This window comes from Chiloscyllium plagiosum, chromosome 5 (assembly GCF_004010195.1).
Source record: "Chiloscyllium plagiosum isolate BGI_BamShark_2017 chromosome 5, ASM401019v2, whole genome shotgun sequence".
Taxonomy (NCBI): domain Eukaryota; kingdom Metazoa; phylum Chordata; class Chondrichthyes; order Orectolobiformes; family Hemiscylliidae; genus Chiloscyllium; species Chiloscyllium plagiosum.
The window spans coordinates 10,385,257-10,412,309 of record NC_057714.1 but is presented as its reverse complement, the minus strand read 5'-3'; the positions used below and the strand labels follow the sequence as shown (position 1 = coordinate 10,412,309).

Below are 27,053 nucleotides of genomic sequence, written 5' to 3'. Positions count from 1 at the left end.
GTGCATTTTCCTTCCTAATTATGGATTCAACCTGCATGTTTACCTTCAGAGAATCCAGGACGTGAAATCCCAAGTCCCTTAGCTTCTGAATTTTCTCCCCATTTAGAATATAGTCCATGCCTCTATTCTTCCTCGCACAATACATGACCTCACACTTTTCAACACTGTCTTCCATCTGCCACTTCTCTGCCCACTCTCCTAACCGGTCTAAATCCTATTGCAGCCTCCCTGCCTCCTCAATGCTACCTGTCCCTCTACCCATCTTTGTATCATCTGCAAACTTAGCCAGAATGCCCTCAGTTCCTTCATCTAGATCATTAATGCATACAGTGAGACGTTGTGGCCCCAAAACTGAGCCTTGCGGAATACCACATGTTGCTGGCTGCCATCCTGAGAAAGACCCTTTTATCCCCACTCTCTGCTTTCTGCCAGACAGCCAAGCTTCTATCCATGCAAGCAACTTGCCTCTGACACCATGGGCCCTTCTCTTACTCAGTAGCCTCCTATGCGGCACCTTGTCAAAGACCTTCCTAAAGTCCAGATGGATAACATCCAATGGCTCTCCTTGGTCTAACCTGCTCGTTACTTACTCAAAGGAATTCGAGCAGATTTGTCAGGCATGGACTTCCCCTTGATGAAACCCTGCTGGCTTTGCCCTTCTTTACCATACTCTTCCAAGTATCAGAGAGGGTCGTAGGAACCGGGAATGCATTGCCAGGAGAGGTGGTAGAAGCAAATATTATAGCAATGTTTAAGAGGCATTTCGACAGACACATGAACAGACAAAGGATAGAGGGATATGAGCTATGTTGAGTTAGTACAGAATATCATCACAGTCAGCACAGACATGGTGGGCCAAAGGACCAGTTCCTGGTGTATACTGTTCTATGACTGCACCTTCAAGGGCAGTCGCTGCAGCTGAGACTGCCACTCCCACATGGGCCTCTACAGCCACAACAGACGCTGCTCTACCCACAAAGACTGAAGCAAGACTTCCCAGGTGCAGATCCATGGTCTTGTGAGACTAACAGATACCACTACTACTGTTCTATGACTGTTATTTAGAGGTATAAATTTAAAAGGAAAATACAGTCATGAAATGTCTGTTTGTAAAGATATTCCTTATTAAACTATATCAAAGAACAGGCTAAAATATGGAGTACAGTGTCTTAGTTTTCTCAAAGACCACAGAAGTAACAACTATGTTTTCAAACTTAAAGAACATAGAACAGTTGTAGTGCAGTCGCAGTTAAAAAGCAGACTACACATGGACATTTTACTCAAAATGTTTTGTTTTGGTTGAATGTACAAATCACATTTTTTTTCAGTAGTTATTCTGCATTCAATCTGGACTAGTGTAGTAAATAACATTAGAATACACAAGAACACTTCTGAAGAGAAAAAAAAAACCTGAGTTGTGAATTTAAAAGAAGTAACAGAGGATTGATGAGGGCAGAGCGGTGGACGTGATCTATATGGACTGCAGTAAGGCATTCAATAATGGAATACAGGGAAGACTGGAAAACTGGTTAGCAAGGTTACAGCTCATGGAATACAGGGAGAACTAGCCATTTAGATACAGAACTGACTCAAAGGTACAAGACAGAGGGTAGTGGTGGAGGGTTGCTTTTCAGACTGGAGGCCTGTGACCAGTGGAGTGCAACAAGGATCAGTGCTAGGTCCTCTACTTTTCATCATTTATATAAATGATTTGGATGTGAGCATAAGAGGTATAGTTAGTAAGTTTGCAGAAGACACTAAAATTGGAGGTGTAGTGCACAGTGAAATAGGTTACCTCAGATTACAGCGGGATCTTGATCAGACGGGCCAATGGGCTGAGAAGTGCCAGGTGGACTTTAATTCAGATAAATGCGAGGTGCTGCATTTTGGGAAAGCCAATCTTAGCAGGTCTTATACACTTAATAGTAAGGTCCTAGAGAGTGTTGCTAAACAAAGGAGACCTTGGAGTGCAGGTTCATAGCTCCTTGAAAGTAAAGTTGCAGTTAGATAGGATAGTGAAGCATTTGGTATGCTTTCCTTTACTGGTCAGAGTATTAGTAAAGGAATTGGCAGGTCATGTTGTGGCTGTACAGGACATTGGTTAGGCCACTTTTGGAATATTGCATGCAACTCTGGTCTTCTTCCTATCAGAAGGATGAAAGCATTCAGAAAAAATTTACAAGGATGTTGCCAGAGCTGGAGAATTTGAGCTGCAGGGAGTGGTTGAATTTGGCACTGTTTTCCCTGGAGTGTTGAAGGCTATGGGGTGACCTATGAAGGCAGATAGGATAAATAATCAAGGTCTTTTCACTGGCGTGGGGGTGTCCAGAAGTAGAGGGCATAGGTTTAGGGTGAGAGGGGAAAAGATATAAAACGAGAACTAAGGGGCAACTTTTTCACGCAGAGGGTGGTGCGTGTATGGAATTAGCTGCCAGACGAAATACTGGAGGCTGGGATAATTGCAACATTTAAAAGGCATCTGGATAGGTACATGAGTAGGAAGGGTTTGGAGGGGTATGGGCAAGTGGGACTAGATTGAGTTGTGATATCTGGTCTGCATGGATGAGTTGGACCGAAGGGCCTGTTTCTGTACTGTACATCTCTACGACTGTAAAATATTGTTGCTCTATCCATAAATGCTGCCAGACCTCCTAAATATTTACACCATTGTGTGTTATAATTTTGTATATTTACAGGTTTTTAGCTAATAATATACAGACTACTACATTCTATTGCACAGTCACTCACAAATATTCTGCAGTTAGCGATATGGCAGTAAAGCTCTTAATGCAATTTAGAAAAAAAAAGTCAAAAAAAAAACAAATAAGCAAACATTACCATTTGAATTAAAAGTGTGGTAATGGTCTGACGCCATCCTTTATTTTTCCTTGAGGATATGGGCTGCAGATATGACATTTAAATAAACATCTATTAAAAATGAGTAAAGAGAATGTTCTGTACCTGGCGAATATCTGGTCTAAGAGAGCTGTTGGAACTCCGACTTGGACTTAATAACTTCTGTGGCGCTGTGGCAATGCTTTGCTCATTGCTGTTCATCATGATATTTGTTTGGATGTCCTCTGGAACCAAGTTAGGTCTAAGCAGCTCAACTTGAAATACTCGCAGTTCCTTTCATCCCACAGGAGCTCTGTTTGTGACGTTTATCATCATTTTATCCTAAAAAACAATGAACAGGTTACATATATTCATATTATCTTCAAAAGTGTCAAAATACACAAACAATTAGTAAGTCATCTTTCTAAAATGCTAGTCAGTAGAATGTAGACACTGCAGTAACGGATATTTCAAATAAATTTTACAATTTTTTCAGCCGCTGTAGCTGATATTACAGAATTAATGAGATCAGGCTAACTGCAATGCTAATTCAGATAGAAGATCGAATCACCCCCATATCCACATTCCCAAGAGCATGAGTAACCCTGTCCTTTCACACAGTTACATACAGCATGAAGGAATTGCAGTGTTTTGCAGAAGACATACTAAAGGTCCAAATCCCCATAAACAGTAAAACCTCAAGTTATACTGGGATTGCAAGTCATTTAAATCAGCTAGAACAGATAAAGTACCATTTTTACAACATCAAAATGAACATCAACTTTTTATCTGAAAATAGATTTTCTTTCCTGAGATTCCAAAAAGGTGCATATACTGCAGTAAGATTGACTTTTCTATGTTAAATCATCAAGATATGTTGCTGTAGAACACAAAACATTCTTTTGGTCAGATTGCCAACAGACATTCTTGCTTACCTGGTAAAAATTTTTATTGGAATAACGGGTTCTCAGAATTGTTCTTATATTTGAAATAAAGAAGTTATATATTCAATAGCTTTTTTCTAACTATCTTGACTGGTTTGAAGTGGACCTGAAAAGTTGATTAAAGTCTCAAGCTAAACACACTGAATTATTGCCCCTTCACCTCCACAGTATACCACCTAATCGGTTATTGCCAGCTATGTGACAGACCTTGCACTGGGTACATTGCTGGCAATATTTCCTAATTCTGGAAATGCTTCATTGGTTGGAAAAAGCTTTGTAATGTCCCAAGGTCATGAAACGTACTAAATGCCAATCGCAACTTCTGGTAAACAACAAGTAAAATAATAAAATCCACAGGAAAATTCATTCATATTTCCAGTCTCACCAAATAATCACAGACATGAAACATCAACTTTGCTCACCAGATGCTGCCTTATCCAAAAACCCGTTAGACCACTTCCCCACAAACAGGCAAAAAGCCTACCCTTTGGCAACACAGCTCAAACATGAAGTTGTAATATTGAAGATATCTTGTGTTCAGGTCAGGCTACACCTCGTGTGCGGTGTTCAATTCCCAGCACTGAGTCACAGAATGATATAACATTTACAGCACAGCAGGAGGCCAAACAGCCTGCAGTGTTTAAAGTGGTAATTTACCTAGGGTCACTATCCACCTTTTCCTGTGGCCCTGCAACTTTTTCCTTTTAAGATGATGATATAATTTCCTTTTGGAAGATCACAGATATTCAAGAAGCAATAATAAACCCAGCAAAAATGGACTATGTCAGAGAACTGAATTATGTGGGAGATACATTTGAATACATCAGCCACAAATTTGTGTGAATGAAATTGAAACTTGGAGCTAAATGCAAGTAGCAAAGAAAACTTGAATCCTGAACATTGGTAAAGTTAAGCAACAACTGCAGAGTAAGAGAGCATTGATACACATTGACACAGACATTACTGAGAACGGAGAGCTGAAAGTCACTCACAATAAACTATTTCATTGAAAATGATCCTGTTGTACAGCAACAGAAGCAAACTAATAGTCACTTCAAGCTGAAGTCTGTTTTTCCTTTCTCTAAGAAGTCTTAAAATGCATAAAGATGGATAAATCCCCAGAACCTCATACAGTGCATCCTAGAACTCTGTGGGAAGCTAGGGAAGTGATTGCTGAGCCCCTTGCTGAGATATATGTATCATCGATAGCCAGAAGCCAGAAGCCTGGAAGTTGGCTAACATGGTGCCATTATTAAAGAAAAGCTACAAAGGAAAATCTTGGGAACTACAGACCAGTGAGCCTGACATCATTAGTGGCTTGTTGGAGGGGATCCCTGAGGGACCAGATTTACATGTATTTGGAGAGGCAAAGACTGATTGCTGATCGTCAACATAGGTTTGTGTGGGAGAAATTGTGTCACACTAACATGATTTGAGCTTTTTGAAGTAGTAACAAAGAGGACTGATGAGGGCAGAGCAGTGGATGTGATTTATATGGATTTCAGTAAGGCATTCAACAAGATTCCTCATGGTAGACTGGTTAGCAAGGTTAGATCCCATGGAATACAGGGAGAACCAGCCATTTGGATACAGAATTGGCTTGAAGGAAGACGACAGGTGGTGGTGGTGGTGGTGGAGAGCTGCTTTTCAGACTGGAGGTTTGTGACCAGCATTGTGCTACAAGGATCGATGCAGGATCCACTGGCGATCATCATGTATATAAATGATTTGGATGTGAACATAGGAGTCACAGATAGTAAGTTTGCAGATGACATCAGAATTGGAGGTCTAGTGGATAGTGAAGGTTACCTCAGATGCACCGGGGTCTTGATCAGATGGGCTAATGGGCCAAGGAGTAGCAGATGGATTTAATTTAGATAAATGGGAGGTGCTGCATTTTGGAAAAACAAATCAGAGCAGGACTTATACACTTAATGGTAAAGTCCCGGGGAGCGTTACTGAACACCTCGGAGTGCAGGTTCATAGCTCCTTGAAAGTAGAGTCCTAGGCAGACAGGACAGTGAAGGCGGCATTTGATATGTTTTCCTTCATTAGTCAGAGTATTGGGTACAGGAGTTGGGAGGTCATGTTGCGGCTATACAGGACATTGGTTAGGCCACTGTTGGAACACAGCATGCAATTCTGGTCTCCTTCCTATCAGAAATATGTTGTGAAACTTGAAAGGGTTCAGAAAACATGAACAAGGATGTTGCCAGGGTTGGAGGATTTGAGCTATAGGGAGAGGCTGAACAGGCTGGGGCTGTTTCCCCTGGAATGTCAGAGGCTGAGGGGTGACCTTATAGAGGTTTATAAAATCATGAGGGGCATGGAGAGGGTAAACAGACAAGGTCTTTTTCCTGGTTGGGGGAATCCAAAACTAGAGGGCATAGGTTTAGGGTGAGAGGGGAAAGATTTAAAAAGGACATAAGGGGCAACTTTTTTTATGCAGAGGGTGGTGCACAAATGGAACAAGCTGCCAGAGAAAGTAGTGGAGGCTAGTACAATTACAACATTTAATAGGCATTTGGATGGGTATATGAATAGGAAGTGTTTAGAGGGATATGGGCCAAGTGTTGGCAAATGGGACTAGACTAGGTTCAGACATCTGGTCAGCCTGGATGAGTTGGACGGAAGGGTCTGTTTCCGTGCTGTACAATTCTATGACTCTCTCTCATGTTTTATTAGAATTTCTTCATGTTAAAAATACAAAGTTTTTTTTACTTAGAGGTGCTCTGAAAGCAACACCTTAAATGAGACCAAGTGCCAAAGAGCAATTCACAATCCACGGTGACGTGGTGGCTCAGTGGTTAGCACTGCTGCCTTATAGTGCCAGAGACTTGGGTTTGATTCCTTCCTCACGCAACTGTCTGTGTGGAGTTTGCACATTCTCCCTGTGTCTGCATGGGTTTCCTCCGGGTGCTCTGGTTTCCTCCCATAATCCAAAGACGTGCAGGTTAGGTGAATTGACCATGCTAAATTGCCCACAGTGTTCAGGGATGTGTACGTTAGGGGTAAATAAAGGATAATATGGTAGGGAAATGGGTCTGGGTGAGTTACTGTTCGGAGGGTAGGTGTGGACTTGAAGGGCCTGTGTCCATACTGTCGAGACTCTATGACAAAGCATGATATACAGATGATAAACACAGAATTCACCCCTGAAAATGTACATTCCATTGAACACACTTAAGTAAAAGTTGACTAACACTGAACTGAGATTAACAAAGAGTAAACATTACTTTGTGGAAACCTTATAAGCCATTAATTTAATAAAGTGACTTTCTTTTGAAAAAAAATCTTCATCAGTATTCTCCAATGTTAGAATTACAGATTTATTCTTAAAGAATTCAAGTTCAAGAATGCTAGATTAATTCTATTTTCGAATTATCTGTCTTCAACTCATCTGGAAAAGTCTTTTGTCAGCTAACAAAAGCTGAAAGAAACCTACCTGCACATTTGATATGCCATATTCCTCTAAACTGAAAGGGATATTTTGCCATTTTTTGATGACGGTATTTCAAAATTCCATAATATCTAAACTGAATCTCAATATGAAATCTTTAATGTCATAAACAATGAAAGATTGTGACACATTTGACAAAATGGTATATTTTCTGAACATTTCAAGCTATGTAAATGATAAAGGATCCTCAGTTTGAATTTCATCAGGTTATTTTCCAGCTGTAGTACATCTTTTCAGATCAATGAACTCATTCAGGTAAAATGTGAATAAGGTTAGTGATAAAAACAACCAAAGTTAGTTTGAGCAATTTTATTTTTGGTGTGATTGGGGAATGGGTGAATGGTGGTGAGAAAGTCAAAGTCAAAGTCAATGGAAGCAAGTTCAATCACTGGAAGGAATGCATTTATACATTCTGTACTGGCCACCTTGCAGTAATTATGTGACCTCTAATTCTGCTGAATTTGCTTTCACTTTGGTTTGTGTCAGCCTTTAAAACGCATGACTTGAAAAATGTTATCAAGTAGCGTGACACAGATTTACTGAATGTTCGAGAGAGCGGTTGAGAGAAAGAGGGCACGCAAGAGAGAGAACCAAACATTCAGAGCATCCATATTCTAAAGTTTTTGAACAAGTAATAATGACATGCTTTAGCATTAAAAAGCATAGACATCCCTAAAATCAATAGTTATGTCTATTCTCAAGTAGGATTTCCATGAAATTACTCTCCTTTTATAGCTTTTACTTGTTTAGATCTCAAACACATTGCAATTCACTTTTCAATCATGTGCAAACCATTTTCCCCTCATTCACACAAGTATTTCCATGAAAACATGACCCTTTTAAATAGTAAAAAAATGTAAACTCAGTGTATGATATCCAATACCTTCAACACATAGGTATATGAAAAGAATGCATACTGCATTTACTTGATTTTTTTTAGTTTTCCCAACACCTCAAACTACCATGCTTCCAGGTCAGATAATTTACCAACTCCCAAGCCATTTGTATACAGTAACCAATAAGTAACTCCAGAGTGCATCCTGTTTAAAGCTGTACACGAGGTATCACTTACACAAATCACAGTGAATACGGCTGGTGTGCTAAGTAGCCATGTGAGAACATGAGGTAGCGACAACAAGAGAAACACTGCCTACAAATCGTGAGAGCTTGAAGCTTAATATTCAAGGATGCAAAGTATTGAGGATAGATAGAGAATGAAAGAAGCTGGAGTAGCAGTGTTGATTAGGGAAGACAAATGAGACATTGGAAAGACATTCCTGAAGGAGCACCAAGAGAATCCGTTGCTTAGTGGTGAGAAGTGAAAAAAAAGGGTGATCATGCTACTGGAGGTTTCTATAGTCGTTCAAATAGCAATTTTGTTTTATTCTTTCGTGGGGCATGGACACCATTGGCAACTATAGCAACTGTTGTTTGACCTTGACCTTAATTGACCTTGAAATGTGTAACTTAACTACCCTGTGAAATGGTTTAGGAAGAGTCAACCACATGGCTGTTTCTCTGGCGTCTCATGTAGACCAGGCCTGGTAAGAACATTAGTGATGCATTTTATAACAGGCATTGATAGGTTCATGCTCATTAATACTGAGAATAACTTTATTAAGATCTGACAACCAATGGGTGAGATCTGAACCCATGCCTAAGAGTATTAATCTCTGGATTACTAATTCATTAGCACTATGCCACTACCTCTCTCAATGTTCAAAATAGTAAGTACAAAACAGGAGTAAATTTTCAGGGGAATTAAAGAAATGTTCATGAACTATAGATTGACGATATTGGAGGGCTTTAGCTCCACAAATGTTAACTGGAAGAGCATTAGATTAAAAGTGCAAAGGTGGGGTGGAATTTCTTAAAGTTCAGGAGAACTTCCCTTGGCAACTGAGAGTTTGGAAAGGGGCATTGCCAAATCTAGCGCTGAGGCATCAGTTAGGCCAAGGGAATCAAATATCTGTTCGACAACATCTGGGGGAGAATGATCATGGTATCGTATGATTTTGATTAGTAATGGAGAAAAGCAAGGAAAATCCTGAGCAGAACTTCTAAACTGCAACAGGGCAATTTTCAATGAGATGAAGAGAGATCTGGACAGGATACAATGCAACCAAAGACTTACCGGAAACATTTTAAAGCAAACAGGTCAGGCACATACTACATACTAGTCGACTCTCCTATTCTTGGATGCTGCCTGACTATATACCATGCTATCTCAACTGATATCTGCAACTCTACTTTCAGGAAGCTATGAACCTGCACTCAAAGTTGTTCAGCAACACTCCTGAAGACCTTACCAGTGTATATGTCTTGCTAAGATTAACTTTCACCACCTCTCATTTATCTAAATCAAACTCTAGATGAATTGAAGATTGACTAATGGGATGAACTGGAAAGAGTAGCTGTTCCCACAAATGGAATTTGCTGCCTATGAGGGCAATGGAAGCAAAGAATGTCAATGATTTCAAAAGGAAATTGGATGTACAAAATTTGAATGGCTATGGCGATAGAAATAGCAAATGGAACCAACCAGATGGATCTAGATGGTATGGAAGTAATGGGCAACAGCCAACTTGTTTGTCACTAAAGCTGAAAAGTATCATCAATTTAATGCTTGCAGAAACTATGCACTTATCACTAACACATAGGCTGGCCATTGAGCTCAAAGGGCATCAATTGCTTCACACTTCACACATGCTGCCACTTTCTGTTTTTCAATCAGTTCATTCAGATTTCCTGTGTTCACAGCATTTTGCTTTTACATAAGAAATCAGGGCAGGAGTAAGCCATAGTGCGCCTTGCCAATTAGAGTGCCATTCAAAAAACATTCACAACTCCCTGCCTAAAGCATTGTGGGTCTACCTGCAGAACATGGACAGCACCTACAGTGCAAGAAGGAAGCTGACCACCACCTTCTCAATGGCAACTAGGGACAGGCAATAAATGCTAGCCAGACAGTAACACTCACACCCCACGAGAATAAAAACAAAGAAATACAATCTTCTATGTCAACCGCACTTACATAAGCTATGTCAAATGTCCTTAAACCTCTTATACCCAAAGATTATCAATTGGAGTCTTGAATATACTCAGCAAGGTCCACAGACTGCTGGGGAACAGCGCAAAAGATTCACAATTCTTTAGGTGACATAATTTCTTTCCCTGTCAGTGTTAAAGAACTGACCCTTAAGCACAAAACTGTGGCCCTGAACTTAAGAGTCTCCTGTCAGGAGAAACAACCTCTCAATACCTAACCTGTCAGGCCCTTTAAAAATACTTTATGCATTTCATTGACACAATGTTTCATTCTTCTAAACTCCAAAGAATATAAGCTCAAAGAAATTCCTAAACATTAAAGAAAGAAAATTCCTTCTTTCAAGGTTGAGAAAGATTACCTTTGTACCTTTCAACTGTAGCATTAATATCAGAAAAAAAATATTTTCTGAAAGGCTATATTTAACAAAATTACATTGTCTTCCTTTTTACAAGATTAATAATGTAATATACAGGTTTGCTGTCGTCCTTCTTTGTTGACTACAAACATGCAGAGTGAGCTAGTTATGCAAAACAATGACATCATTCTAGTGCAGGCTGGGCTAAACCTGATTCAGGAACACTGTCATCTCAAGGAGGTCATGATACCAAGCTTCAACTTCATACCAACTGAAATACAATTGCATCTAATTGAGAGAAAACCTTCAAATGTCATTTTAAAAGGACACTTTGGAGCTCTGTCATTTTGTTGGCCCGTTTCCGCATCAGTCGAAGCAAACACCCAGACACTATATGGCTCTACCTTCTACATCTTTATTCCAAGCCCCGGAGAGAGAGTGTGATCGCCCATGTATACAAAGACATGAGTTCTTGGGCTTCTCTTGAACAGCAGATTCTTAAGGAATTATATGGTGACTGACAGGGAGCGGCATCCAAATAAGGCAACATCTATACTGATTGGGTGCCTGTTGCAATTAGCAAGCTGCAATAGTAAACATTAAGCCATCTGGTATTACACAATAGATGTTCCTCACCTCGTTAACTGGCATTACACAATGGGTGTTCTTTACCTTGTTAAACCACTACCCTTGCCTCCAGCACCTCAGTGTTTACTGCAAGTTCTTATCAAGTCAAAGTCATGTTAGCTGAGCCTTTGTCAAACAACCCTAAACTTAACTCTTGCCCTACCTGCTCATACACTTTCTCAATTTCTCCATCATTAAAATTTAATCAGTGAGCTGTATTTCTTCTAACAATTGGAAAGCTCAATTTTCCTCAAAATGATCAGCAGCTAAAAGTGACCTGGGCCCTTCAATCCCATATTACTAAGTGAGTATTAGTTTCAAATTGATACTTGCATATTAACAGGCATCTTAATTATGACAGGAGGGCAGAAACAGGATGAAAACACAACCACCAATGAGGAAGCAATTCAAATTGGGAATGATCCAGTCAAAAATTAGGTAAGTGTAAATATCTCAGTGGGCTGAAAGTGCTTACAGAATTTGTGAAGGATTTAAAAACAAATTTGAGAATTTACTCATCAAGACTTCAGCTTGACTGGAAGTTGATGTTTGTCAGCTTGTACACAGGAGTTAGGGCAGAGTTTCAGCTGGCTGTGGGTTTAAGGGAAGCAGAATGTGGGAGGTCAGCCAGGAGTGCACTGCCATAGCCACATCTAGAAAGGTGAAAGGCACCAAAGGGGGGGTTCAGCCAATGTCCTGAGAACTTAATTGAGTTTTTTGAAGAAGTAACAAAGAGGATTGAAGACAGAGCAGTTGGACGTGATCTATATTGACTTCAGTAAGGCTTTTGACAAGGTGCTACATAGTAGACTGGTAAGCAAGGTTAGATCACATGGAATACAAGAATCAGTGAAGAAAGTGTCTGGTATGCTTGGTCAGTGCATTAAGTATAGGAGTTGGGAGGTCACTTTGAGGACACTGGTTAGACCACTTTTGGAATACTACATGCAATTCTGGTCTATCTGGTATAGGAAAGATGTTGTGAAACTTGAAGAGGGTGCAGGAAAGATTTACAAGGATGTCGCCAGGTTTGGGGGGTTTGAGGGAGGGGCTGAAATAGCTGGAGATATTTTCCTTGGAACGTCAGAGGCGGAGGGTGACCTTATAGAGGTTTATAAAATCATGAGGGACATGGATATGGTAAATAGTCACAGTCCTTTCCCCAGGGTAGGGGAGTCCAAAACTAGAGGGCATAGGTTTAGGGTGAGGGGGAAAGATTTAAAAAGGGATCTATGGAGCAATGTTTTCACGTTGAGGGTGGTACGTGTATGGAAGGAGCTGCCAGAGGAAGTGGTGGAGGCTGGTACAATTATAACATTTAAAAGGCATCTGGATGGGTGTATGAATAGGAAGGTTTTAGTGGGATATAGGTCAAATACTGGCAAATGGGACTCATCTGGTCAGCATAGACGAGTTGGACTGAGGGGTCTGTTTCCTCTGAGCCTATGACAGGTGCAAAGACATGACTGAGAAATTAGGCAGTCTGTGTGTTAGCACAGACATGTCAGCAGTTTATCTCAAGATCAAATATGACCTCAAGACGTCTATAAACTGATAATCTTACAGACAAGGGTGGAGTCAGCAGCTGGAAGACCATTTCAAGCAGGGACCAAAAACAATTGCTTCGACTTCCCAATGTTAAATCTTAGGAAATTTCTGTTCATTCAACAATAGATGTCAGACAAACAGTCTGAAGACTTAGCAACGTGACAGGGTTGAGAGCTATTCTGGGGAGGAAAAGCTGCATGTTGTCAGAGAATGGAATCTTAAAAGAGATCAACCCATGTTACTACTTGCATGCCTGCACACTCACAATTATGTCAGGCACACCCAGGGTTTGGCACACAGTTAATGTGATCACACAAGGTTTTATTGAGTTTTGTGTTTTACCTCTGGCTTAGGGGTTGTTGAATTGCTGCTATCAGATGTGTTTCCTTCGTATTTCCAAAAGGTACAGGGTCAAAAAAAAAAAAACAGGTTACTTCTTTACAATTAAAATGCACCCAAATTAACAAAATGTTGTGATGGAAGAAATCACAACTTTTTATTTTTCTTTACTATGAACTGAAATGAGAAAAATGATTGTTGCTTTTGAAAATAGAAGAATTTAAAAGGAGTTACTTGTAACAAGTTAAGGTAACTGATTGCACAAAATAATGTTAATTCTAGAGACAAATTGGCACCAGGTGGGTGTGTTCAAATTCTGGCCAAAGACAGTTTTTGATCGGCTTTCTCATCGCTCCAATTGTTGTGGGTTCAGGAGAGCTCACCATAATAAACCTGATCGTTCAGATTGCAGATTCTACAAGGGGGAGTGAAAAAGAAAACTTCAAGAAGCTAGGGACAACAATCATTCTCTCTCAGTGCAGCACGGTGGCTCATTGGTTAGCACTGCTGCCGCATCGCACTAGGGATCCGGGTTCGATTCCAGCCTTGGGCGACTGCGTGTGTGGAATTTGCACATTCTCCCAGTGTCTGCGTGAGTTTCCTCCGGGTGCTCCGATTTCCTCCTACAGTCCAAAGATGTGCAGGTCAGGTGAACTGACCAGGCCAAAGTGCCCATGGTGTTCAGGGATGTGTAGGTTAGGTGTATTAGTCAGGAGAAATGCACCACAATAGGGTAGGGGAATGGGTCAGTGTGGACTTATTGGACAAAATGGTTGTTTCCACACTGCAGGGGTTACTCTCTCCTACCTTCTGCTGCAAGAGCAAGAAAAATAAATAAATTCAGAAATGCTGAAAGAAATAGTTTCAGAAGACAATCACATGACCTGGGATACAGTCAAGCAATGGGAAGCTAAAGACTGATCAATGCTCTTCATATAACTTAAGGCATCATAAAAAAACATTGAGTATAGCAAAGCCAACCCATTTGGTATCATGATTTTGTATTGGGAATGCAGAATTGTCAAAGGAACACAACTCTTTTCCCTCCACTCACTTTTGTGTTCTGTCTGCTTTCCTTAGTCTATCTATATGGAATGATGAAATGAGAAGCAATTTTAAAAAGGAATAAATTTAAAGTTCCATACATTATAAATCCCATTCTTTTACTCTTAACTTTAATAAGAATAGTGTTACAATAAACAGGCATTTATTTACATTTTAAATGAAGAAATCCTGCTGTGGCTTGATTTTATCCTGGATAAGCGATAGAGGCAATTGGGATTTTCAATAATTTCAGTAACTTGCAACATATGTAGTAATTCTGAGAATGGTGGGGCTTGATTGCCAGTGTACTACATACATTCATTACCATTTCCCCCCACTTTGTCCCTATTTACTGCCATTTCTTTGTGTTGCACACTCACGGTCTTCCTCCCATTCTGGGCATTGTTGTCCCTATGGATACACTATTATACTGCCATGGCCTTTTGCTTTGTAAGCTTATATTTCACCCTCCCAAACTCTCCCTACTCTAATTACAGCTCTACTTATTCTAATTTCTGTTGACACATTGTCCTGGAGAATGTTTTGAGAGATGCCTGCAGCTGGTACTTTGCTGTAAGGGGGAACTTAGCTAGACGCTCACCTTAAAGATGTGGGCATAAGCTGGCATCAATCTCTCTTGTAATCATACATTAACAAACAGCAAAATTCACAGCTGACCTTAGAGGAACCTATGTGGGAGAGATATTGGAGGACATAGGTGTAAGGGAGAGAAGGAAAAATTTAGAAGGGACCTAAGAGACAACTTTTTAATGCAAAGGGTAGCATATGTATAGAATGAGCTGCGAGAGGAAGTGATGGAGGCTGGTACAAATACAACATTTAAAGGGCATCTGGATGGGATATGAATAGGAAGGGTTCAGAGGGATATGGGCCAAGTGCTGGCAGATGGGACTAGATTAGTTTAGGATATCTGGTCAGCATGAATGAGTCGGACCGAAGGGTCTGCTTCCATAGTGTTCATCTGTGTGGCTCTGCAACAACTGAAACAGCATTGGGCAGCTAGAAGCAGTTTAGGCAAAAATAGTCTAGCACAGTCCCTGATGTAACTTCTCCCTTGTTAATAATATCTCACATGCATCAGAGGTGTAATAAATCATACCAAGTTAGCTAAGACATGAGTATATTCTGCTCTGACCGAGTTGTGGTCCAGTCTTTACCAGAGGCAACAAGGAGGCCAATAGAGGTGGCTGGCTGTACTCTATCCTGGCCACTAACTGCTTGTGGTTGATACCCACCCATCAGATCATACTGCAACAAAGTGACAACAATGACTTTCTCATTATTGCTGCAAGAGATCATTCTATGGCAGTACTTGCATGCATGTACACTGCCAATTATGGTCAAGCGTGCCCAGAGCTCGGCACTTATTAATTGAGGCTTTGATATGCAAATAAAATACATTAACAAAGAATAGAGACAAATGAACTATTTCCTGATGATAAAACCGAAAATAAATTAAACGTGATGCTGTGGTCAAATGCCGTAGGGAATTAAGTCCAATTCTACGAATTGTGGTTTGAAATTTGATGCAAAAGTTTTACATTGGTAGTTATGCAACAGCAAGGTTGTCAGGCTAGAATTTGTTGCAGCAGGGCATCTTATAACATGACAGCGTGTCAGATTCCTTTCCTCACCTTTCAGCTGAAAAACATTTGAACCACAAATTGCCAGAACTGTGTGCTGATTAGACACACAGAAGACATCTGAATAATGGGGCCAACAGTTTATCATCACATTAAGCAAGAAAATTACAGACAAGGAACTAACAAAGCAATGACCAAAGAAACAGAGCAAATTTCTACTACTTATAGAAAAGACTCTCCAGCTTCAATTCTTTCCTTTCTGCGTTTCAGACATTAAGCAGAATGCAATGCCATAAAAATCACAGCATTGACATGGTTCTTAATCAGTGAAGCACCAGCTCTCATTTCCTGCAATAAAGATTTATATACAGTATAAATGCAGCAATTTTTGAATTTCATGTAGAGATTGACAGCGAGGTTTTATTTTGTTAAACAAGGCTGATAGGCAAATGCACAAATTTGAGGTGATTCCCAACTTACACTAGATATCCCACATGCCACAAACTGATAAAAAAAAAATTTATGTAAATGCACCGATTTCGCAGTGCACAATTAACTCATCCAGGTGTACCCAGCAAACCTGGGAATTTTAAGTGTAACATACACCATTTGTTCCTCCAATGGCTGCACAATATCAGGTGGATGATCGAATCATGCAGAACCTACACAATCCACATGCAGCAGGTGTGAAGTCAGGTGAGCTCAAATACATTGGCAATGGGGCACGGAATGATTATCTCTAACATCTACAGAATGGGGCAAAAAGATAGAGCATTTATACACACTGAGGGTTATACAGTAACTTCCCTCATCAAAGCATGCCTACAGAATTCAGGTAAGACCCCTTTTCCAAAGCATTATGATTTCTCAAATGTTTGCTACCAGCTCCATGGATCACAAGATTCTTCAAAGCCAGAAGCAAGGAAAGGAGTCAGTGACAGGACCCTTTCCCAAGCCAATTTGCCCAACATTAAAACAAACTTGGTGGAATTACTGCCTCTCATTTTCTGCTTGGGACCCCCCCAGCTTTCACGACTCAAGATCTAGTTCAATCATTTCACACTTTCTTCCATGTCCTTTACTCACCCCCATGTCATGAGCTGCTTTCATCACAGCCAACCCATTCTCACCTATTGATGGTGCCTATTATCAGCTTCTTTCTTTCTCCCCAGTGCACCATTATCCACTCCTTTGTCTGCCCAACTGCTGTTTTCCCTCTCCAGGCTCCATCTTCACCTATTGTCTAATTCTTTCCCTCCCACCCCTTGTCTTCCGCATATATATACACCACCTTTTCCTAGTCATTGTCAGTTCTGAAGACTGGACCTGAAAATTTGTCTCTGCTTTCTCTCCTCAAATGATATAGGATCTACTGAGTTTCTCCAGAAATTTCTGTTTTGGTTTCGGATTTCCAACACCCACAGTTCTTTGCTTGGTCTTAGCCCAGGTGCTTATCAAGCCAGTCGTGGCCTAGTGACAGTATCTCTAGATGTTGAATCCAGAGATTCTGGTAGTATCCTGGAGACCCAGGTTTGAATGCTGCCAGGGCAGACAGTGGGATATGAATTCAATAAATATCTGTAACCAGGAGTCTAATGGCGACCATGAAACATTGTCGACTGTCAGGAAATGCCCACCTGGTTCACTAATGTCCTTTAGATAAGAAAGCAGGTATCCTTATCTGATCTGACATACATGTGACTCTAGGCCCATAGCAATGTAGTTGACTCTCAACTGCCCTCTGGGCAATTTAGGAATGGGTAATAAATGCCGGCCTGGTCAGTGACACCCACATCCCATGAATGAATTTTCTTTTTAAAAAGTCACTTAATACCAGGAGAGCTATGTCACCAGTAAACCTGCAGAAGTTGGAAGCAACTTTGATTCCCAGGAATCCAGTACAAGTACTACAGAAATGTTCTTGAAACATCCCTGAACAGGTTACATATATCTGGGATTCACTGCCTGTGACCAGACTAAAAGGAGGTTCATTCATGAAAGAGTCAAACGCACAAGAGATGTAATCAAGCACACAACGTCAAAGTCAAGTGGATACAAGCCTCCAAACACCACACTGAAATGACCCTTCAAGCAGCAAACTTCAGGTCACACACATATGGATTCCAGGGTGACTGACACATCCAAACAGAAGAGAAAGCAAGTGAGCTTCAATCCAGAGTCACTGTACAAGGAGAATGGACTCAAATCAGTTTGCAAAGACTGGAGCACAAACACGTAGACTGACATTCCAGTGTAGTACAGGAGGAATGCTATAGGGCTGAATTTCCAAAGAAATATTGAACTAAGGCCCTGCATGCTTTCATAGGTAGACATAAAAGTATCCACTATTTCAAAAGAGTCTGGCAAGTTACTCCAGTGTTCTTGACAATGTTTATTCCTCAATCAACATTACAACAAGATTACCTGCGCTTTATTATTCTGCTGTTTGTGAGAGCTTGCTGCACTTCCTAGAATTTATTTCAAAAGTACATAGAGTGTGAATTCTTCGGGACATCCTGATGTCACGAAAGGTGCCAAATAAATGAAAAATCTCTTGTTTAAATCTAGTTTGGAAAGATTTTATTTGCCATCCTTTTGATTAATGTACTTTAATTTAAATTAAGCCTTGAAATGACACTATAGTAATTTCATGAGCAATCTTTATTTAATAAGTAATAGACTAATTGCTTTGCATTGTAATTACACATTCAGCTTCCCTTCCTCACCCCCAGATGACTTTTCAAATTAGTTCATTAGTTTAAGCAGAATCTTATCCTACTTTTAAAATGTAGACAAGCTAAATGGAGACTATTTATCAACAAAATTCAATTTCAAAAAACCTTCCCATTAAAAATTACGCTCATTAAAAATATTCAAGGTAACAAAATACTTGCTTTGCATTTTTTAAATGAATTACAAAGATGATGCAAGATGTCAAAGCATTCAATTGCACAATAGAGAAAATAGCTAAATTCTACCAAATATCAGCTAAGTGGCAATTTTGGAGAGCTGCAGGGAGGGATTCTCTGTGTGATTTCTAGGAAGTAATCGCTCACAATTCTCTGCTGCTTACCTTATTATGTAGATTCCACACATCCAAGGTGCCACACTTAAGTATTTATTGCCGCTAGGACCTTCTGAAATTTCTGCCGGTAGCACCGGATTTAAAGTTCAGCTGCGCACCAGGTCAAACACTGCCAACCACACATGCAGTGAAGGAAATGAAAAGAAAAGCTTGAGACCACATCGATGGAACAGGTGACACCATTGGAAATAGACGCTCACTTTGGCAAATGTATTGCTAATTATCAGCTGTGTGGTCCTTGTTACATTGATTGTCTGTCCTTAACCCACACCATGCCTAAAGGTAGGGCTAGTCTTTCTCCAACACTCAACATAGCATAACATCCTCTCATTATCCAGAACTCAAAGTGGCCCACATCACTGACTGACATAAATGGACAGCTCAGACTGATGAATGATCAGATCCCTGACTGAGCTCTGCACACTAAAGGACTGGTGATGGCCCCCTCCTCAGACTATAAAGATATGGAATTCCTGACTGGCCAATTGATTATGTCCTAATCTCTGGACTGATAGCAGGCAACACCATTGTCTTCCTGTGCTGGCACCTATAATTGATGATAGCTCCCTTAGACTTTGAGGCTTGGCGATTTGGTTGAAGCGCATGCAATGTGTTTTTCATATAAAGCTGCTGGAACATGCCGCATGGAAAGACTGACAGTGTGCTGTACAGAAACATGCCCACACCTTGACTACTCACTGCTGGCAACTATGATAAGCTTCATGCCTCTCCGCCTGCGCTGCAAGGTAAGGTATAACCAAAGTACTGTCAGTATTTAGGCTCTGGCTGAAGGAGCAGAGTGCAAAAAGGCAAGGCACGCTCTGAACAAAGGTAATGATGAGCACAGAGTCCTAAGAAGCATTTCAATCCAATCCATGCAACAAGTGCTTGTCCTGCAAGTGCCCTGGCAGCAGTACTACAACGAAAAGCACCAGCGGGTTCCAGAGTGCAACACTGAACTGTAGAACCATATTGTCAGCAGATTTGGGATTTATTTTATTTCAAAAACATACCTGATGTATATCAAGATTTCGGAGAAGATTTGTAGCTCAGGTTGAGGTTCTGGAAGTCGGTTTGCTCGCTGAGCTGGAAGGTTCATTTTCACACGTCTCATCACCATACTAGGTAACATCTTCAATGAGCGGACGACACCACCAGTGCTTCATCCGGAGGCTCACTGAAGATGTTACCTAGTATGGTGAAGAAACATCTGAAAACTAACCTTTCAACTCAGCAAGCAAACCTACATCCATTAAGATTTCTTTTTGAACAGTCACTAGAGTGGTTCAACTGTGTACAATCTGCTACATGCTAACCACTGCCTGATGGACTTGTGGTCAAAGGTGTTTTTCTTTGCAAACTTCTCTATGAAGGACAGGTGATACAGTATGGTCCAACTACTTGAAGCTTTCCATGGCGAGGCCAGTCCCATCCTTCGAAACAGCAGGAACAAATAGAACTTCAATACGTAATGATACTTGGCGTTTGTGTACCGAGGGTCCACACACAGCCTGATGCAGCCACATACAAAGGAAGCCATCTGAATGAGGGTGGCATTGGCGATATTCCTCACCCTGTTTATCCCGAGTTTTATACATGCAGACCCAGCAGACATGGTCCATCTTGGACTTGAAGTGGAAGATGGCAACAGCACAGGTTCGGAATATGGGCCAAACTTGTGTCACTTACAACAGAGAGTGTGCCTCACACCTGATGTCCAGGTTTTTACCCACAAATGGAGAGGGAGTAGTGCTCCCAAAAGCTTAGTTTCTGCCTTACTTTGGCATATAGTCCTCCCAGGTTTTTCTGCAAGTCCTAGCCCCTCTGAACCATATTCCCAGCAACATCAATAATCTGTCCTGACTTTGAAGGCAATAAAAGGATTGGTCAGCCCAGTACTCATAGAATACACACTCAGTCTTGCCTTAATTTACCGGCCTGAGACCAGTTCGAACTGGTCACAGATGCTCATGGGTCTGTGCACTGGCAATGGATTAGAGCAGCAAATGGTTTTGACCTACAGGCCTCCCCTCAGGATTGCATCCTTTCTGATGGACTCTGTAAACAACGCAGCCCGAACTGACTCTGGATCTGATCAGGATACATCCCGATTCCCACCCATTGATTGAAACTGCAGTAACGATGTTGGTATGGAGCAGTTGGATCCAATTTCAGATTTGCTCCCCAAAACCCATTTTGGAGAGCAAATCCCACATGTAGGTATGCAATACCCTGTTAGCTGCCTTCTTCTAGTCCAGGCTGATGAGACAGGCATCCATCCTACTGTTCTGCATGTAGGCAATTGTAGTGCGAGACTCTTGGACACCATCCTGCCGGTAGAGCAGAGGGTTGATTAGGGTGAATCACCGATCCCAGAGAAGGCCTGCCCTGGATGGTGATGACCTTTGACAGGATCCTGTAGTCTGCATTCAGCAGGAAAATTGGTCATCGATTACTAATTTCTACCCTCTCCCGCCTCTGCTTGTAGATGTGGATGATGATATCTTTCCTCACGGATTCACATACGTAACCTGTCAGTAGCATTCCATCGTACACCTCCAGCAGGTCCTGGCCAATCAAGACCCACAGAGCTGAACTACAACTCGGCCAGTAAGCAGTCACTTCTGGTAGTTTTATTCTTTTCTAAGGACTCAAGGGCTTTGGTTAGCTCATCCAGAGATGACGGTGGGTCCAGCCACTCCCACCATGCTATTGTCCAAGACCTTTCTCTGAAGGCTGTGTGTCATACAGTCAGGCATGAAAAGATTTGCTGATCCTCAGGATGTCAGACTGAGATGACATTACCGAGTCATCTTCTCCCTTCATGCTGCTGAGCACAGAGCTTTCCCTGTGCATCTTCTGGCAGATGAAACACGAGCACATCTCATCTTGCTCTATGGTGTGGACCCTAGAACTGAAGATATCTTAGGAGGCCTCGGAGGAAAACAGCAATGCTCGCTGGCTCTAATTCCTGGAGATCCTCCTTGACATCGACCCCCATTATCTGTAGCAGGAGTAGGATCTGCATGTGCTTCTGGAGTTTGGGCAGTTTGCCCAGTCTCTCTCTTTCACCTTTTGAACCCTTTAAGGGTAAAGAACATCTAAATGTTCTCCTTGACTATTTCCCGCCAGTCCGCTGGAGACTCAAAGAGGGGCTTCACAGTTCTCCAACTGGTGTAATCCCTTTTGAGATCCTCAATATGTTCTAGGTCAACAGTTTCACATTTAGCTTCCATGTTCCTTTGCCTGCCGACTGGTCATCCTGTAGGTAACAGTTTGTTAACAGGAGACTACACCAGTTTGAGGTCGGTGGATCAGACAAAGAACATTTGGAACCCAAACTGGAAATCTATCCTTGAGCAGGTGCATCTACACTGCACTCCATCTGCAAGGGTGAAGATGTTGTGCAGCTTGACGACTTTAACAATTCCAACAGGAATCCGGCCGTGGCATCCAGTTTGCTGTCAGCCAATCCGGATTGTCCATCCGCATTGATGATGCAGTTGAAGTCTCTGGCCAGAATAACCAACCTGGACATTGCCAGCAGCAGTGGGAGCTGCTGCAGGATGGCCAGCCATTCACGGTTTGTCACTGGGGCTTTCACATTCACTAATCTCAGGAGGGGGTTTGGTATGTAATGCCTGCTACAAGGAGACATCTGTCCACCATCTCCTTGAAGTTACCGCCTTGTAACAGAATATCCAGGCCGGAGGAACCCTAAGCCAAGAAGATCCGGTTCAGAGTCCAACTAAGGGGATGTCTTTCTCTGCTCCTTAGGCACAGCGTCACTGCTCCTGGTTGCCTGGGACTGTGTGGCATTAGGTTTCCCTTGGCTCGGATAGCTGGAGATGGAGTTTCACCAGGTTCCTCATGACGTCCAGCATTTGTGGGTTGGGGGTTCTCCTCTCCTTCCCCTAAACAGATCTACAATTTATCATGAGAGTGCAGTGAGGCTGATCCAATGCTGATGTCCATGGGCAGGAGTGTGCAGGGGATTGCTATACATGGAAAGTGCCCTGAGATAGTGTTGATTGCTGTCTAAGATAGAGGGCCAGAGGAGCAAGCAGCAGTTGTCAAGTATTTACTGACTTTCATGTTGGGAAATGTTGACATCTAATTTCCACCTATGATGCAGGAACATGGGAAACTGCATATTCATAATGAAATTAGATAATGAGATGCTAATACTTGCAAATACCCCTCTAACTACTCACAAGTAGGAATCTCCTCTTCCTGTTTGTTGTAAAATGGGATTTTCTGCTCTTGATTTTGAGAAATTCTTTGGTCATCTCAGTCTATTTTCCCAAACTTTCCTGCCAATGCTCAGTGCCTTGAAAGATTCTGCCAGAAACCTCACCACTCAGGAAGCACAGAGCACTCAGATTAGTACTACAAAAAGGAATATGATGTGCCCATGTGTTACTTTGAGAAGAAAGTGAGGACTGCAGATGCTGGAGATCAGAGCTGAAAATGTGTTGCTGGAAAAGCGCAGCAGGTCAGGCAGCATCCAGGGAACAGGAGAATCGACGTTTCGGGCATAAGCCCTTCTTCAGGAAGCATGTGGTACCATGTGGTACTTTGCCAAGAAATTAAAAACACTATAAAAATTTGGCATTTTTCAACAGCAAAAATTCTTGAAACAAAGAAAGTTATCATCAATAGGTATTACTTGCTCTATGGTGTTTCCAGTTCCTGTTGAGTATTGATCCACAGTACATATTGCCCCATATGAGTAATCTTCATATCAAAGTCACATGGTAAAATGGAGAATGGCCACTTGTAGGAGATGCTTTTCTGCTTTAAGGCTGAGGGACTTGGTTGGAGCAGAGTACAGCGTGGCTAGCTTCCAACATTAAGCACTAAGCATCCTTAAATGCAAATATAAACTTGCATTTCTCAGTCCAAATTTAGAATTGGAAAACACAACAACAGTTTTATATTCAAAATTCACACTTTATACAGTTGCCCACTTAGGTTCACGTTTATAGCATGGAGCAAGTTTTAGTTTGAACTTCCTTTAGCAGTGGAGAGAAATAGGTTCATCAATGAAAAGTACAGGCATCCTGTACTTCATAACCCCTTGAAATGAACTGTGCAGCACTGACTTGTTGTTAATAACAAATACTTAATGTAGCCAACACAATCACTTACAACCAAACACAAGTGTGGTCACTTATTCAAATCAATTTACCCATGTGCATTTTGAAGCAATGGTCTGCAGCACTAGTCAACAGATTCAGAGTTATTTTTTTAAATTAAGTCCCAGAATGTGGAATTACTGGCCGCCCTAATTACTAAGAAGGCAGTTGAGAGTCAACCAAACTGCTGTGGGTCTGGAGTGAGGATGTAGGCCAGAACACACAAGGATATCCGATTTCCTCCTCTAAACAACATTAATGAACCAGATGAGTTTTTCCCTTACAATCAGCAACAGTCATCATTAGACTCTGCTTCCCAGATTTTTCTTGAATTCAAATTTCACAGTTTACCATGGTGGGATTTCAGTGTGGGTCCCCAGGTGGTTATCTGGGTCCAGTAATAATACTACTGAACCATCATGTCCACTACAGCACAGAATAAGGCCCTTCGGCCCATCACATTCATGATTGGCAAAAATGACCATTTTAATCCCATTATCCAGCACATGGCCCATAGTTTTGAATGCCTTGGCATCAGAAGCGTCCATCTAAATATTTCTTAAATGTCATGAGGATTCCAGCTTACATAACCATTACAGGTAGAGATTTTCAGATTCCCACCACCTTCTGGGTGAAAAAAAAAATTCCTCATCTCCTCTAAACCTCCGGCTCCTTACCTTAAATGTATTCTCCCTGGATATTGATCTATCAAGGGAGAAAGCTTCTTCCCGTTTACCTTATTTAGGCCCCTCAATTTTATACATCTCAACTGCCACTACTCTAAGGAAAACCACCACAGAGTATTCAATCTTTCTTCAAAGCTGAAAGTCTCCAGCCTAGTCAACCTCCTGGTAAATCTGCTCTGCATCAGATCTAGTGCTATCACATCCCTCCTATGGTTATAATTAGCGATGAGAATTCCAACAGAGATTGCCCCCTCCCTTAGCTACATCATTTACAATATTACTTCTGCTACAACTAATGTGATTAATTCCATATTAACTAGGAATCTAACCAAATACCTCAAAAAAGATTTTCAATGTTTAGAATCACATTACATGGTCAAATTAGCCAGGATGTTATTGCAGAATCAGGAGAACATTCTGAACAGTAAGCTACCTGATGTAATGCCAGAAATATGAACCTAAAAGCAAAAATGAAGGCAAACATGAAACCAAACTATTTAATTGTGAATAGCGAAGTGAATGTGTTTCCAATAACGAATGAGAACATTGGCTTTTGTTCCCAGAACATTCCTTTGCACCTTGCCTTTGCAGCATTCCTTGCCACTTTTGAATCCAGTACAAAAAGAGTTAAGTAGTTCAAATCCCTTATTGACCCAAAATGACAGACAATCTCCAATTTCTGATAAAATAAAATACCATTAGCAACATGGAAACATTATGATGAGATTTGAGGCATCAGGATGCAGCCTAACAGCTACAAATAATTCAGCACTGATGGATTGGCAAACAAATTAATACATGCAAGAACTCAGCAGGTCTGGCAGCATCTGTGAAGAGAGGAACAGTTAACCCTTCAAGTCCAATACAGTTCTTCTTCAGAATGCCTCCACAGATGCTGCCAGATCTGCTGAGTTCCTCCACATTGACTTATTTTTACTTCAGATTTTTAGCATCCACAGTATTTTGCTTTCATTAAATTAATTCATGATTCAGGAGAAATACAATGCAAGTTATGCAAATGTAATTATGATTAGCATACCTACAAGACATTTTGATTTAAAAGATGCCTTTACAACATCTCTTTTGAAATCAACCAGTCAAATTTATAGATGGTGTCGAGAATAAATTAGAATTTGATCAACAATACTCTATTAATCATTAAAGAGAAAGATTATTTATTGGTTGTAACCTTAATTTCTTGCAAAAACAGCACTTATTCAGACTAATCACTTCCCTGATAAATTATTGCAAGCCGCTTTATTACTCTGGCTGTACTGAAACATTTCAGCAATCATGCAAAAACAAAACCTAAAAGTGGAAATTTTCCACCCCCTTAAACAAGTGAGCAACGGTGACACAATTGGGAAAATATCGCAAAAAGAAAAAAAAACAAAATTAAGATTGTCATCCTAAGAGAAAAAAAATCTCTGGTTTTATTTTAACGTTTAAACAGTAAAATTAGAATTTTACGAATGAGCAGCAACTACTTTGTTTCCATGCACTTGCAAAGGCAAAAACATAGGAATAACTTAGATGACGAGGTGAATAAAAGCCACTGAGTGGACACAGGAGCATAAAAACGAGTAGGCAATTCAGCCCTTTGCACCTACTTCTCCACTTAATACGATCACAGCTGATCTCATCTCAGCCTCAACTCCACCTTGCTGTCCACTCTCCAAAATCCACCAAACCATTATAAATTAAAAATATCTCTCTCTTCCTTAAATTTGTTCAGTGTCTCAGCATCCGCCACACTTTGTGTAGTGAATTCCACAGATTCATGACACTCAGATGTAACTGTTCTCTTCTGCTTTAAATCCATTAGACTGAAACTATGATCGCTCATACTAGATTGCCCCAAAGAGAAAACATCTGCTCTATATCTACTTTGTCAATTTCCTTCAGCATCTTGTATCTCTCAATTAGATCTCCTCTCATTTTTCTATCTTGATTATCGACCTTAACTGCTCAAAGAGTCATAGAGTCATAGTATGGAAACAAACTCTTCGGTCCAACCTGTCCATGCCGACCAGATATTCCAACCCAATCTAGTCCCACCTGCCAGGCAACCGGCCCATATCCCTCCAAACCCTTCCTTTTCATATACCCATCCAAATGCCTCTTAAATGTTGCAATTGTACCAACCTCCATCACATCCTCTGGCAGCTCATTCCATACATGTACCACCCTCTGCGTGAAAAAGTTGCCACATAGGTCTCTTTTATATCTTTCCCCTCTCACCTTAAACCTATGTCCTCTAGTCCTGGACTCCCCGACCCCAGGGAAAAGACTTTGCCTATTTACCCTATCCATGCCCCTCATAATTTTGTAAACCTCTA

At 41.0% G+C, this 27,053-nt stretch overlaps 1 protein-coding gene across 4 annotated transcripts in view; it reads right to left on the bottom strand.

The window, feature by feature from the left end:
- Positions 1-27,053, bottom strand: part of osbpl3b (oxysterol binding protein-like 3b) — a 214,669-nt gene that overhangs the window by 163,245 nt on the left and 24,371 nt on the right. For all 4 annotated transcript variants that reach the window (XM_043689591.1, XM_043689590.1, XM_043689594.1 and 1 more), the window contains exon 2: positions 2,962-3,177. In XM_043689591.1, the coding sequence (XP_043545526.1) occupies positions 2,962-3,060 (99 nt within the window). In that variant the 5' untranslated portion in view covers positions 3,061-3,177. The remainder of the gene's footprint in view (positions 1-2,961; positions 3,178-27,053) is intronic.